The 16,168-nt window shown below is 39.7% G+C and overlaps 1 protein-coding gene across 1 annotated transcript; it reads left to right on the plus strand.

Annotated features, from left to right (window-relative positions):
• The first annotated feature begins 9,456 nt into the window (after positions 1–9,456).
• On the plus strand, positions 9,457–15,895 carry LOC136678272 (ADP-ribosylation factor-like protein 4C). Its single transcript, XM_066656258.1, has 2 exons — positions 9,457–9,829; positions 11,249–15,895. Exon 2 carries the CDS (start codon positions 11,335–11,337, stop codon positions 11,902–11,904), a length of 570 nt encoding a protein of 189 aa, XP_066512355.1. The 5' UTR covers positions 9,457–9,829; positions 11,249–11,334; the 3' UTR covers positions 11,905–15,895.
• Positions 15,896–16,168: the final 273 nt, after the last annotated feature.

Below are 16,168 nucleotides of genomic sequence, written 5' to 3' on the forward strand. Positions count from 1 at the left end.
GCGTGTACGTGTGTGTGTGTGTGTGTGTGTGTGTGTGTGTGTGTGTGCATGGGTGAGGAAGAAATATAAACACTGTTTTTTGGGGACGCTCATTTGCTCTACACAATTTTACTTTTTTTATTTCAAAAGAAAATAACAGGTTTTATCAGGAAATGTAAAATATAGAATGAAATAAAACAGATGTCACTCCTACTTGCCGTTCCTCCAGTCAAAGACATTAACAATCCCTTATAAACCAGACTTGCCTTGTTGCAGGTATTGCCACTCTTTTTGTGACTTTATTGACCCGTGTTTTGGTTGTGTTGCTTTTTTTTTTTTGCTTGTGTTGTTTTTTTTTATTAATATGCCCGTTCCAACCACGATCTTTGTTTTCTCCTTTGTCTTTAATTAACAAATCTCTGCATTTGCCCATTCTCGTGTGTGGCAGAGTGTTACAACAGTTTTATATTTTCAATTTTATTTTACTAAAATGTTAGAGTTAGAGATGTTATATGACATAATTATTCACGAGGTCCAAACTGATTCTAAAGGTATATAGTGAAAAAAGTAAAAAATAAATAAATAAATAAATAAAAAACTACAGAGAAATTATAACCCATAATAACTCAGTCCCTCTCGCAGGGTCTATTAGATAAACAGCACTTAAAGTTTCCATCTTCGAGAGAGAGAAGAATATTAAGCTTAACCTTTACTTCAGATCTGAACATATCCACAGCTGTTTGTGTCCATTCTTCCACTGTGGGAAGAGGGAATCAACACTATGGGTCTGAAATGATGTGGAGAGAAAGAGTGGACATGAACAGGGAAATAAGGGAGAGGAAGAGAGAGACAAGGGAAGAGAGAGAGAGCAAAAGAGAGAGAGAGAGAGAGAGAGAGAGAGAGAGAGAGAGAGAGAGAGAGAGAAGATAAAGGACAGAGACCCTGGCCACTTTCTTTATTGATTCACCCGCAGTGTTACTGACTGAATCAATGAGACCTACAAGAACACAACACAATTAGGACAAAACTCAGTTGTTGTACAACACACACACACACACACACACACACACAAAAGGCAAAATTGGGGTTCTGTGGTTTGGGAATTTAGGCCCAGGGTTTGGAGTATTGAGATTTAAGAATCAGGGTTTGGAGGGATGGGGTTTCAAGATTTGAAGGGATTGAGGACTTGGATTTTAGGATTAAAGTTTTGAGAGAATAGGATTTTAAGATCAGGGTTTGAACAAGTAGCAGGGATAAAGATCAGGGATTGTGTGATCCAGATGTGTGGGTTGACGGTTATGGGGTATCAGCAGGGTTCCCCAATCAAGTTTAAGGGAATAAGCAAAGTTTTGAGGGGGTTAAGGCTTGGTAGACATTACAGATTTAGCAATAAACGTATTAAGAGGTTGGTATGATTTGAGATCAGCACTTGGAGTGGTGTTAACAGGGTTTAATGATTTACAAAGATGGATTCTGAAGGATTTGTGGATCTGAGGCAAGGAGAATGCTGGATTTGGACATCAGGATGTGAGATATTGTCAAAGTTTCCAGGGATCAGGTTTAGGAGAATCAGGGTTTGGGGACTGCCAAAGCTCTAGAGGATAATACTGCGTTGAAGTCAGAAACTGGGAAATACCAATTTTCCGACTTGTAATATGCACCAGAAAGACGGACAAAGTTGTATGGTAAATATTTACAAGATATTTTTGCCTCTTTCCCTGGAGAAAATGGCAAATATTCATTTGATTCGTCTCATTATGTATGTTTTCTGTAGATTATGTTCAGATTTGATATTACTGGAAAAGGGTTTAGTTATTTAATGATAAATCACTCTTTGGGGACATTTTGTGTGCTTTTTTGTGTGATTGGTAGATTATTTCTTTCTTGTAACAATTGCCAATTGCCAACTCCTTGGCAATAAATCTTATACCATGGGAAAGCCTGTTAATTTTCCTTTTAAATGGTGCCACATTTGTAAGGAGCATGCATTTATGGGATGAGAAGTAGAGTATGTGGGTTGTGCCCATGAAAAATTAGCCAAATCCTCTCTGCCAATGCCAAACAGCTTATTTTGTGTGATGGTGTGGGGCGGCATCTCCCTCACTGGAAAAACAAGACTTTTTTCATTATTGGAGGAAATCTGAATGCAGAGAGATATCGAGATGAAATTCTGCACCCAGTGGCAGTCCCATATCTCCACAGTCTGGGACCCAGCTCTGTCCTCCAAGACGACAACACTCAAAGCGGTGATTATCAGAGACTACCTCCAGAATTTGGCAGTGGAGAGGATGAAACGGCCTGCCAGCTCCTGACCTCAACACCACTAAACACTTGTGGGATCAGCTTGGGCGTGCTGTTCGTGCCAGAGTGACCAACACAACCACGTTGGCGGATTTGTGACAAATGCTAGTTGAATAATAGGATGTCATCCCACAGCAGTGTGTGACCAGGCTGATGATCAGCATGAGGAGGAAGTGCCAGGCTGTTGTGGCTGTGGATGTTTCATCCACACAATACCATTTGTTAAATGAATAAATTGTTAAATTGTCAATATGTATGCCTTGAATAAACTTAAATAATCCAGTCCACCAAACACCAAATAAGTCAATGGCAGAATAAGCTGTTTGGCATTGGCAAAGAGGGTTTGGCAAATTTTTCATGGGCACAACCCACACACTCAGCTCTACTGCTCATCCCACAAATGCATGCTCCTTACAAATGTGGTACAAATGTGGATTTATTGCCAAGAAGCATTGTTACAACAAAGAAATAATCTACCAAATAAAAATTTTCCTTACTTTTTGTGCTATGTTTACAAACTTCCTCTGAGCACTCAGTTTTCTACTGAGGAAACACAGATATATATTTTTTATTTATTCCATCCATCCATCCATCCATTATCTGTAACCATCCATCCATCCATTATCTGTAACCGCTTATCCAATTTAGGGTTGCGGTGGGTCCAGAGCCTACCTGGAATCATTGGGCGCAAGGCAGGAATACACCCTGGAGGGGACGCCAGTCCTTCACAGGGCAACACAGACACACACACATTCACTCACACACTCACACCTACGGACACTTTCGAGTCGCCAATCCACCTGCAACGTGTGTTTTTGGACTGTGGGAGGAAACCGGAGCACCCAGAGGAAACCCACGCGGACACGAGGAGAACACACCAACTCCTCACAGACAGTCACCCGGAGCGGGAATGGAACCCACAACCTCCAGGCCCCTGGAGCTGTGTGACTGCGACACTACCTGCTGCCCCACCGTGCCGCCATTTATTTATTTATTTATTTATTTATTTATTTATTTATTTATTTATTTATTTTTTACAACTGGAAAGTGTCAGACAGCCTAATTTAGGAGCCTTTAAAATGGACACCCTTGAAGAAAGAGAGAATGTGTGTGTGTGTGTGTGTGTGTGTGTGTGTGTGTGTGTGTGTGTGTAATGAGAAGCACTTCCTCCTGGTCTCTGTGTGGCCCTCATGCTGAGCTGTACACAGCCTAAAGTATTTGGCTCATTACTATTGAGTCCATTATACAGCTGACCACTTGACCACCTCACAACTGTGTACTGAACAAATTCCTGATCTCAAAATGTTGTGACCACATGTGAAATGCTTGTAAATATGTGTGTTTTTGACACTTGCGACATATTCCACTCAAGAGAACACAGTTCCAGTGCTCCGCCGTCCAGTACTAGGGGTTTTATACCCCACCTGGCAGACTCCCAAATAGTGTATTCCATTCTGTAAGTCAGTGCTTTATTGTGGATATTATACAAACTGTAAAACTGAACACGTGTGGACACAGAATATAAACTAGTCCCCATTGTCAAACTACAGAAATAAGTGGCAACTGATAGAAAGCATCAGTGGAAAGAGAGGTTTGTGCTCAAAACTATTTTAGTAACAATAGATGTGTTCTAGCACAGTGAGTTTAGCCAAGATAAACACCATGCCTCCATTTTCACAGGAAAAAAAAATTGTGTGAGAGAATAATACGTACTTTCATCCATTTCGAATTGTTTCACAGCAATAAAGCCTTCTTGGCGTGTACACACACTCCAGGACATACACACACATATGCACACACACACACCAAATACACACACCTTCCTTCCTTTTTCCTTTAAAGTGGCAGAATGGCAGGAACCCTGGCTTTTGTTTATTTGACTAACTCCGTTCCTCCCTTTCTCTCTAGTCAGACATTCTTAACTCAGCTTGGTCTTAAGTCTTGTTCACATGTGTGAATAAAGGATTGCTTTATGGTCCATTTTAAATCAAATATTATAGAGAAATAAACACACACACACTAGCAGGACCCGTACACAGCAGGTATGGTTTGGATGGTGGAAAACCTTCAGTGCTGCAGTGACACAGCAATGCTGCTTGAGTTTTTAAACCCACCGAGAATACTCCAGTCATGTCTACACAGTCATATCTGAGCATTATGACCTTATGTCTACACCCACTGACCAGGAGCACTTTGTAGCTCTACAATTACAGGCATCAGTCTGTGTGTTGCTCTGAATACATTATCAGCTTCCTTTCACCAATATTCTGTGGTCTGGACACCCACAGGACCACCACAGAGCAAGTATGATTTCAGTGATGAATCTACAAAGACACTGACGCAGTGGTTTGTTTCAAAGCACTGTGTCCACTCTGTTAGACACACCCACTTTGTAGATGCATATTCAGAGACTTAGTCTTACTGCAAAGTTTGTGTTGGTAATATTCTAGTCCTTCATCAGTGGTCACTGGACCCACATTATGTGTTATTTCTACTCCTCATTTTAGTCCAAAACAAGCACAGAAGTGTAATTAGACAAATGTGTTGTTTACTTAAAAAGCTGGATTACTATTTCTGCGACAGGACGGCTTTCTCATCTTGTAATTAAATACAGCGCTGCCACCTGGTGGTCAAATGGCAGCGTTACATCAATTTGACGTGAGTAAAATGTAAGTAAAGAAAAAATGCTATTATTTGAGTTACAGCGCCCTCCTGAAATATTGGCATCTCTTGTTAAGATGTGTTCTTAAGCTTTTTAATAATATAGGACAACAATAGAAAAATCCCTCTCTTTATTTCGAGTGTATTTATTCAGGGGGGAAAAAAATCCCACATTAAAAAATAATTCTTATACATGAAATAATGTGTGCCCACATTATTGGCAACCCTGATATTAATTATTTGTACAATTATTTGTACAATTTGCCAACAAGACAGCACTTAAACTTCTCCTGTGAAATTTCACAACCTCTCTAAATCACCCAGAGTCCTGAGTCCTCTCCTATGCACTCTCCTCTTCAGCTCACCCCACAGATTTTCAATTGGGTTGAGGTCTGGGGACTGAGATGGTTTTGGGGGGAGCTTGATTTTGTGTCTGGGGAACCATTTTTGTGTAGATTTGGCCAATTTTTGGGTCATTATCTTCCTGAAAGACCTGCCCATCTTCAGCTTTCAGGCAGAGGCCACCAGGTTTTGATTTAAAATGTCCTGGTATTTCAAAGAGTTCATGATGTAATGCACCCTGTTAAGGTTCCCGGAACCTTTGGAAGAGAAACAGGCCCACAGCATCTCCGATTCTCCCCCATACTTCCTAGTTGGCGTGAGGTGCTTATCTGCATACTCATCTTTTGTGTTACAACAGACCCATTTAAAGTGTTTGTTGCCAAAAAGCTCTATCTTGGTCTCATCTGACTAAAGCACATGGTCCCAGTTGAAGTCCTGGTACCACTTAACAAACTCTAGACGTTCATGTTTATGATTGTAGGTGAGAAAAGGCCTAAACAGCTTGTTGGCATGTAGATAGCGCCTGATGGTTGTTATGGAGATTTTGTGACCCCAAGATGCTAATCCTTGATGCAATTTGCTAACTGTGAACTTTAGAGAACTTCTTACGTCTCTTACCACCCTCCTTACTGTGTGTGGTGACAAGGTGAACTTACGTCCTCGTCCAGGCTTTTTTACCCCTCTTCCAGCTGTTTTAAACTTCTTGATGATTGCTCTGACTGTAGATAAGGGTATGTGTAGGCGATTGGCTATTTTCTTGTAGTCATTGCCAGACTTGAAGGTTGACACACATCTGCCTTACTTGAATAGTGTGTTCAATTATCTTTTCCCATGTTGAAGACTGGATAAGAGAAATAGGCCTCTGTGTCACATCCTTTTTCTACCCCAGGGAACACAAAGCGATGAATTACTAATTAGAGGTTCCTAGATGCTCTGATCAACTTTATAAACTACAGTAGAAATGACACAAAATGCTTCAATTTCATTTATTTTCTAGGAATTTTTAGATGTGCCAATAGTTGTATAAAAGGGGATTTTATGAAAAATAATCATTTCTGAGGGATTTGTTTTTATTCATTATTTTTTTTATTTACTTGAGTTAAAAGTTATATTTTTCTACTATTTTCAGTGTGAGATTATGCTTCTACAATAAAAATAGAATTTATTTTAAGACTTTTAACACAGCTTAACCACGGGTGCCAGTAATTGAGGGCGTTGTAAGTGCATACACAGGCTTAGGCATGGTTTGCTTGGCCACAGCTATCTATGCTTAGAATAAGGCTAAAGATCGTGATGGATAAAATATACAGTCCCTCCTCTCCTCCTCCTGACAGTTGACAGTGGAATATTTTGTAGTGAGGAAATATCACAACTGGACGTGTTGCACAGGTGCCATTCTCTCACAGTTCCATGCTGGAACTCACTGAGCTCCGGAGAGCAACCCATTCTTTCACAAATGCTTGCAGAAGCAGTCTGCATGCCTAGGTGCTTGGTTTTATGGTTGGTGATATTAACTTCCTACTTGTGGCACATTAGTATATGGGAGGGAGAAACTTTTCAAGATGGGTGGTGACCATTTTGAAGTGGGGCATGGATCCAGCTTTTGTTTTTTTCAATGTGAAAATGGTCATGTGACACATCAAACTTATTTGGTATTTCACAAGAAAAACAATTGTGTGCTTGGTTTTAACATAACTTTATTCTTTCATGAGTTATTTACAAGTTTCCGACCACTTATAAAATGTGTCGCTCATTGTTTTGAATTGTCAGTACCGCAGGAGAAATGCTAGTACAGGCTTCCAGTATCTGTAGTTTCAGGTGCTGCACATCTCGTATCTTCACAGCATAGACAATTGCCTTCAGATGACCCCAAAGATAAAAGTCTAAAGGGGTCAGATTACCCACGACGACCAATCCACTTTCTAGGAAACTGTTCATCTAGAAATGCTTGGACCTGACACCCATAATGTGGTGGTGCACCATCTTGCTGGAAAAACTCAGGGAACACGCCAGCTTCAGTGCATAAAGAGGAAAACACATCATCATGTAGCAATTTCGCATATCCAGTGGCTCTGAGTTTTCCATTGATGAAGAATGGCCCCACTATCTTTGTACCCCATATACCACACCATACCATCATTTTTTTTTTGTTCCAACAGTCTTGGAAGGATCTATCCAATGTGGGTTTGTGTCAGACCAATACCGGTGGTTTTGTTTGTTATCGTCACCATTCACATAAAGGTTTGCCTCATCACTGAACAAAATCTTCTGTGTAAACTGAGGGTCGTGTTCCAAATTTTTGTTTTGCCCATTCTGTAAATTCAGTGAGCCGATCTGGGTCATCCTCGTTGAGATGCTGCAGCAGCTGCAGTTTGTAAGGGTGCCATTTGTGAGTAGCTAATATTCGCCGAAGGGATGTTCGACTGATGCCACTCTCCAGTGACATGCAGCAAGTGCTACACTGTGGGCTCTTGCTGAATGAAGCTAGGACAGCCACTGAAGTTTCTTCATTAGTGACAGTTTTCATGCGTCCACATTTTGGCAAAGCCAACACTGAACCAGTTTCACGAAACATGGCAAGCAGTTTGCTAACTGTAGCATGAGAGATGGGTGGTCTCGTAGGTAGTCTTGCATTGAAATCTGCTGCAATGATCCAGTTACTGTGACATCAACACAATTTCTATCCGCTCCTCACATGTTAACCTCTGCGACACGTCAATGGCTGTAAACAAAGAGAAACTTGTAAATAGCCCATGAAAGAATAAAGATACGTTAAAATCAAGCACACCATTGTTTTTCTTGTGAAATTCCCAATAAGTTTGATGTGTCACATGACCCTCTTCCCATTGAAAAAACTAAAGTTGGATCCAAAATTTCCGACTTCAAAATGGCCGCCATGGTCACCACCCATCTTGAAGAGTTTTCCCCCCTCCCATATACTAATGTGCCAGAAACAGGAAGTTAATATCACCAGCCATTCCCATTTTATTAAGGTGTATCCATATAAATGGCCCACCCTGTAGTGCGCTATTACAGGGAACTGAATTCAAAAGGTAGTGAATGACATCTAGTGGTTACTGATGGTATTTCCTCTGAGGTGATCAATAACTCAAACGGTTTAACCTTATGTTCAAGTGAGTTTCCTGCTTAATTTATACACTGAAGTGTTGCTGTTGTCTCAATAGCCCATTGAACACATCAACGTATGTATCATCACAACCACTGCATCCCCCTCATGGATTTAGCTTGGGGTGCTGCACCGCACTTTCTCAGAACAACTCCCCAGGCTGAGGCATGTCTGATGCACCCCATACCATGACAGATGTTAGCTTTTGCACTTACCACAGATAATATTCTGAGTATGGATGTCCCCTGTTGATGCTGGCATGGAGAATTCAGGGTCAGATTTTGAAACATTGGACCCTTTGAGATGGTCAAGTTTTAAATGTGTAAAATCATATAAGTAATTGTGAATGAAAACATTTCTTTGTGCTTTTGCCAGTTAAATAAAGGTGCAAGAATGAACAAATCACAGATTCTTGTTTTTATACCACTTTCAAACAGCAGGTGTCATCAGGCCAAAGGAAAATTTAAACCAGTTCAAACACTTTATGTCCAAAGGTTTCCAGCATCTCCTGTCTCCAGTTTCTAATCTTCTGGGGAAAATGTACAATGCTGTGAAAATTTTATAGCATCCCAATGGTTGGATGAAGCCTGTCACTCTTTAGAACACAGTTCCACTGCTCCACAGCACAGTGCTGAGGTGTGGGGGCTGTACATAGCTCTGAAATATTCTTGGTATTGGAAATATTAACCTTATTCTCACTTATTAATCTATGGGTCAGTGTTTTTCTGTGAAGATAATACAACCCAAAAAAAGCCTCTTAAGTGTCTATAAATATCTAGACACTGAGCATATTTTGTCAGTGATTTCTTTTAATGTGGAAATGGAACTCAATGTGCAGCAGTGCTTATCCAGGCAGAAAGCTGGGAAAAACAGAGCTGTAATGTGATTAAGGCAAGTGTGTGTGTGTGTGAGTGTGTATGTGTGTGTGTGTCTGTGTGTGTGTGTCTGTGGGAGGAGTGTGCATGCACACAAGCACACACACGCACGCACACAGGCTAGCATCTGTCTAGCGTAGTGTGTGTCTACGTAGCAGCAGAAGAGCAGCATGGACTGGAGAGAACAGATGCAGGAGATATGAATAGAAATGATCAAGGAACATAGGGTTTTTCCAAGTTGTTACAGGATTGCAAGGTCTTTCAAGGTTCTACAAGGTTTTCCTGGGTTCTCCCAGGTCCTGCAGACTTTAGTCTGCTGTACTTCATCCTGTAGTTCTACAGTTCTTTTTCTCTGGATTCTGCACCTGCCCCAAAATTATCTCTTTCCTCTCATTTCTTTGGTGAACGGTGGAAGGATAATGAGAGAGGAACCTGCACAGAGATAACAGAACGGACAAAAAGACAGTCTCCATCCTGACTGTGTTTTTCCTTCAGGTTCTCCAGAAACCATGGGTTCTGTCATTCTCCAGCTGCATTTCAGCCGGTATGTAGCACCTGCAGACTCTTATTGGAACAGATTTGCAGACAGGGCATATCTAAAAATGTGAGTTCTTGAAAGGTTTTAATATAAACATCTTAAAGATCCACGAGAATTCAAATAGCCATTTCAATTCTTTAATGCATGATCATTTATTTATGACATTTATGACATTTTTATGACGAAAAAGTGTAGAGGTACAGCACCTTTATGGAAGATTTGGTCATAATATTTAATGAGTCTCTAAGGTGCAATCACACATTAATAATACCTTCTACAATAATTTATATACCGTTGATTTATTTAGGTATAAAGGTGGATTACAGAAGTAGAGCTTATGTAAACGCACAAGTCTATCAACTTCAATTTTACTCATGCAATTACACAAATCTGTCTTTGCTACATACATTCATGAACATACATTAATTAACATATTATATTTAAGGAGAAGCCATTAGCACTGGGAGCAACTTTGATGACCCCGCTTAAAAAATGGTTCCTCAAGGGTTCTTCAGTAAGGGCTGCAATTCATATAAATACCTTTTAAAGGATTCAGTTTTTGTAAATTATATATGAGTGTGGAGAACACTTTAAAAGACTTAAAGAGTCTCCAAAGCATTTAAGTGTTTTAGAAAAAACCCTTGAGATACTTTAAGAACACTATAAAACACTATAAGAACCATTCAAATTCATAAAGCTTTCTTCTTTAAAATCATTATATTGCGAGGGGGTGTTTCTACATGACAATAGAATGGGTTTAAGTTAAAGAGCCTTATTTTTCGTACTATGTACCATTGTCGTAATATTACATATCATTGCTGTCCAATTAAATACGTGTTTCTGCATCTTTGTGGATATTTAGTTTACAACATAATGATGAATGGACCAATAGAAAGGCTCCAGATTACTTGGAATAAAATATTTTCTACACTGACTTCCACTGAAAGTTACACATTTTTTCCCAGTCTCCTGTAAAAGTACTATTTTGGGAAATACATATTTTCATTAGACAGCCACAATATCTTGTATGCTGTATTCCCTGTGTTGATTTACTGGAAGGAAACCACCCCTACAATTGCTATAATATGGGAGATTTAGTGTGCTGTCTGGAATCTGACTAATGATATACCAAGCAAGACTAACTAATGGGGCAACAGCTAGCAGATTCTAGCTGGCTTTTAGCTTGATTAACATCAGTTTGTTTCCTGTTTACTAATGAGACTCAGTGCATGGATGTGTGTATGACGCAATGATTTTGAACATGATAAGTCTTGTCTTGCACCAGTTAGCTCTAGTGATAGCTTATTCTGTTTAATATCAATTAATAATTTTATAATCAGCTAATGGTACTAATTTGTCTTTTTTGTGGGGAGCGGGGTTATTTTACCTGTTTATATAGTATAGTCTTCCGTTCTCCATTTTCAGAATCTGCTGACCAGCTGTGTTGGGCGGGACAACTATTGGCTGATCTGCCTCCCATGGGATTCCACACGACTTTTTGATTCTTGGAAATGGGCAGCAGTTTGTCTGCGATCACGACCTTCCAGCCACTGCACGTGGTGATCCTGGGCCTGGACTCGGCTGGCAAGACCACGGTTCTGTACCGGCTCAAATTCAATGAGTTTGTAAACACTGTTCCAACCATAGGTTTCAATGCAGAGCGAGTGCGGCTGTCAGGTCGCGGGGTCACCTGCCACCTTTGGGATGCTGGTGGCCATGAGAAGTTGCGAGCGCTCTGGAGGCCTTACAGTCGGCGAACGGATGGCATCGTGTACGTGGTGGACTCGGTGGATGTGGAGCGGCTGGACGAGGCTCGAGCAGAACTTCACAGGGTGGCCCGGTTCTCTGAGCACCAGGGGGCACCACTGCTCATCCTCGCCAACAAACAGGACTTGCCAGGATCCCTTACAGCTGCAGAGGTGGAGCGGAGGCTGGACCTTCAGGATATTGGACCTGGAGCTGCGTACCATGTCCAGCCGGCCTGCGCGATCATTGGGGATGGACTCCATGAGGGAATGGACAAACTCTGTGAAATGATTGTTAAGAGGAGGAAAAGTCTGAAGCAGAAGAAAAGGCGGTGATGAGGGTGGAACTTGAATCTGGAGAAGAGGTAGTGAAGAGAGAACTTTCTGAGGACTCAGTGTGAAGCCCCCAGGTTACTTTCACTATCTCCAGGATGTGTTGGAATGGTTTCAGTGATCCAGAAATAATCACCCACCTAATCTAACTCAAAGTGCATTTACATATACTTAATAATTCTTAATCGGATATTTGTAGTTATCCGATTATTCAAGTGGTGATGCATTTCTCAGTGCATGTATACGGATACCCTGATTTCTTTTGGATTTCTCAATCTGCGCATGTGCTGAAATATACCTAGGAAGAGGGCAGGGCCCTCTTTGACACATATTCTAAAGTTCTCTCACTGTTTTGTATCTGAATGGTTATAAGAACCAATTCTAGTTTTAAAAAGCTTGTTTCTGTCTCATCGGCAGTGTAGAGAAAGTTGTGATGAGGGCAGCACTGAATAATATTAAAAATCATAACAAAATATGATCAATATTTGCAGGTAAAGTGGGTCCATGTTTACAAAAAGCAGCAGCATGAAGTTATTGTCATGTCTTTCCGTGATATTATTGGCTGTTGTAAAACAGAAATCAGATTATTGCCAGACTCATGATTTCCCAAGTGATTATGCAAGTGCAAATGTGTTGATCTGATTACTCACAAAATGTGATTCTGTGCAGTTATTGGATTATTAAGTGCATGTAAATGCTCTCATTGATGCTCTCAATGTTGCCGTCGAATTATCACAGCCTTCTCACAAGACAGAGAATGTCTGAAGCACAAGAAGAGGCAGTTATTAGAGACAGCTTGAGGACAATGGTCACACTGCCCATTAAAGGATCTTGACTTTGAAATGTTCTAAATTTTGGAAAACCACAGCACCGTTGCAACAGCAGCTACCTTCCAGAAACCTCCTGAATTTTATCCATACTTCTGTCCTTGTCAAAATCCATGTTCCAAGTTCTATCATACCCTCTGTTGCTATAGCAACAGTAGCCTGATATGACCAAATTGTACCTTCAAGTGTACATCTTTAGTATGATACTATGTTTGTCAATTTAAAGGCTGAGAATTTTTATATTATGCCGAGGTTCTTGGTAAATGTATTCACTCCCAAATCGAAAAAAAACTATTCCTCTGTCGTATCCCTCATTCATTTAAGGAGTAACTTTTCCACTGCATGGTACCTACTCTACTCAACATTGATTTTTTTATATTCCTTTAGGAATTTTTTTACCTGGTACATGGAGCCAAGAAATTTTTTAGTATCTGCTCACTCATGGTTTCAAGCCATCAAAGTAGGGTGAAACAACTTTCTGGTTCACAATCGCTATGGTTTTTCCACAGCAAGTTACTTAAATGCAAGCAGAACCATGTAGAGTCAAGTAATGTAGGTGCCATTCTGTGAAAATCACCACTTGATAAACTTCAGCTATGCTTGCTCTCAGTGTAGACTACAGTGTTAAATAGCTAGCTAATAATGCTGAAACACCTAAAGCTTAGCCTACACATCAAACTTTATTTTTAAAAAAAATTGATCCTATCAAAATGACCTTTCACAAAATACAAAATAAAAGTCATTTTAACTTTCTATTAATAACGCTTTACATGGCGGAAAAAGTAGGTATGAAAAAATGCAGTTGTGTGGATATGTTGATTTGACTTGTTAGCTGTCTTAGATACAATCAACCTTGTACCTCTAGAGCTAAAACTAATTACACTGGGTACATTTTGCAACACTGGTTAAAGTGTCTTCCTTGGTGTGATAATCAGTCTTCACTCAAAATAATGATTAGACAGTTTCAAGATGAGTCAGCTGTTTAAGTGCTTGCGCTAACCTGGGGAGATTGAGGGAGCAAACCCTAACCTGCATTTCAGTTCTGGTTTTAACTTGCTGTTGTCCATTTTACCTCAGTATTTCCCCTCTGGGGATCCCCTGACGCCTTTGTAAAGGCTTTTCTATTCCTGTTTGAGCTAAAGTGTTAAAAAAAAGCCCTCAGAGGTGAAGGAATGGGTTAACATAGATGTCCATTTTAGAAGCAGAATGCACTGAGATGTGACATAATTTCCATAGCAGTGGTGAAACCAATGGCAGACAAAGCAGATTAAATATGTAGGCCAAAAACAAAAAGATTCTCACAATTCTCAACATGTCAAAAACATGTAACATAAAATACAGAGTGAAATACAGAGTTTACACTGGAGTGTGGTTGGTAATAATAATTAATACTTAATAATTAATTATTATAATAATAATAATATGTTGGTAAAAAAAAATACTAACTCAGTTTTCATCTCTGGTGATTACTCATTGATATCTTCACATTTTTTGCCAATTTGTCAGTGTAGACAGTCCATTCAAATCACAAAAGAAATTAGTTAATTGGGATTTATGTTTGTGTTTGTTGCCAAAGGCAAGTGATAGGAAAACCCTCTTCTTCTTGCCCCCTTCCCTATCCCTTTGTACTGTAAATGGCCACAAGTGGTTAGTGGAAGTAGGCAAGGACAAGTTAAATTGGAATTCAAACGCAGCTCGTGAGAGCAGAACTGGCTTCGAAGTAGGGGTTTGTAGGATGAGCCCATTTCTCCCCCATCACAGAGCATGGCCAGCTCAGGCGTCTGTCAGCTGATTTGAAAGATCTAGGCAGTTCGTCTCTGGTGATTTGTACTGTCCAGTGGTTTTACTTGCTCAGGTCTTAAAAACTATGGGTGAAATTGGCAACAAGACAATAAATGGGTATATATAAAAAAGTATATATTGGAAATCCTAAGGCCCAACATATGCAAAAGCACAGAAAAAAATAATACATTCAATACATAAATAGAGATTAATATTTTATGTTTTCTAAATGTCATATTCAAGCTTGATTTCTGAATTGATAGCAATGATGGAAATAGTAATAAAAAATGTATACAGTTTCATCCAAAGCAAATAAACTGGAAACCTGTTTTATATTTGTATCTGAAGCTTATTTCCAGTGGTTCCCATGCAGGGGCTCTGAGATACCAGATCCCCATTGGAAATCCTCATGCAGCATGTATGAGACAAATGTGTAGCAAACTGATTTGCAAGTCAATGTCCTTCTCAGGTGGTCTGCATTACCAGTACAATCAGTCCTAGTTTAGGTGACTTAAATTTTTTAGAACTACAGAGTATTGTTGTTATCATTATTTATTGCTCGGTGCCAATCATTATTCAACCTCTGTGCAGCTGTCATTGTGTTGCATTTTGCCTTTAGTATCTAGCCAAGCCCTGGGCCTGAGCTGTTTATTTCTATGAGAAAAATCACATGTACTTTCTGGTATTTTACTCTGATAAACATTTAAAGCCTGTTATTTGTCTATTCATCCATCCATCCATCCATTATCCACAGCTTATCTGAGTCTGGGTCATGGGGGAAGCAGTCAGAGTAAAGAAACATAGACCTCCCTCTCCCCAGCCACTGCTTCCAGCTCCTCCGGGGGTATACCAAGTTGGTGGAATATTTGTCTATTCCACCAACCAAAACAAATGACATCACAGTTTGGCCCGTGTTTGGTCAGTTTTGATGTCTTTGGCAAGATTTGCACACCTTAACCCCTTTCAACACTTGGTATACTTTAGGTTTATTCTCCAAAACTGAATGCTTTTACTGTCTCCAAAAACTGCGTTAAGAAATACACCCCAACAAACCTAATAAGAATATATACTTCAACAAAACAGATTATGACCAGAAGGGTGTGTGTTGTGGCTGTCTAATGACTGTTCATAAAACTCATATTAAGTCATGGGTGGCAAACCACTGTAATAAAGTTGTCTGGATTTCACTGATACTGCTTGCACATCACACACCAGAGTCTAGTCTAGAGTCTGTATGTTAAATGTGTTTTTATCTATATATGCGCCTCTTTCAGAACTAGGGGATATGCATTATGTAAAATTATAGCAGAATGAGACTGTTTATACAAACTTTAAACCAAATAAAGTGAACTATATCAAATCAAATCAAATCAAATTTATTTGTATAGTGCTTTTTACAACTGATGTTGTCACAAAGCAGCTTCACAGAATTCCAGTAAGACAAAGATTTGACATGAAATGTAAAAAAATGTAAAAAAAAAAAAAAATAATAATAATAATAATAATTTATACCGCTTGGAGTGTTACACTGCCTTGTTTTATCCACTAATATCACTAACACAATAAAGTATATTAAGACACCAATCAGCTAAAACATCAAAATGCTCTTCTTTTTTCTACACCACTGTCCTTTTTACCTGCTCCACTGACCATAGGTG

This window comes from Hoplias malabaricus, chromosome Y (assembly GCF_029633855.1).
Source record: "Hoplias malabaricus isolate fHopMal1 chromosome Y, fHopMal1.hap1, whole genome shotgun sequence".
In the NCBI taxonomy this organism is placed as follows: domain Eukaryota; kingdom Metazoa; phylum Chordata; class Actinopteri; order Characiformes; family Erythrinidae; genus Hoplias; species Hoplias malabaricus.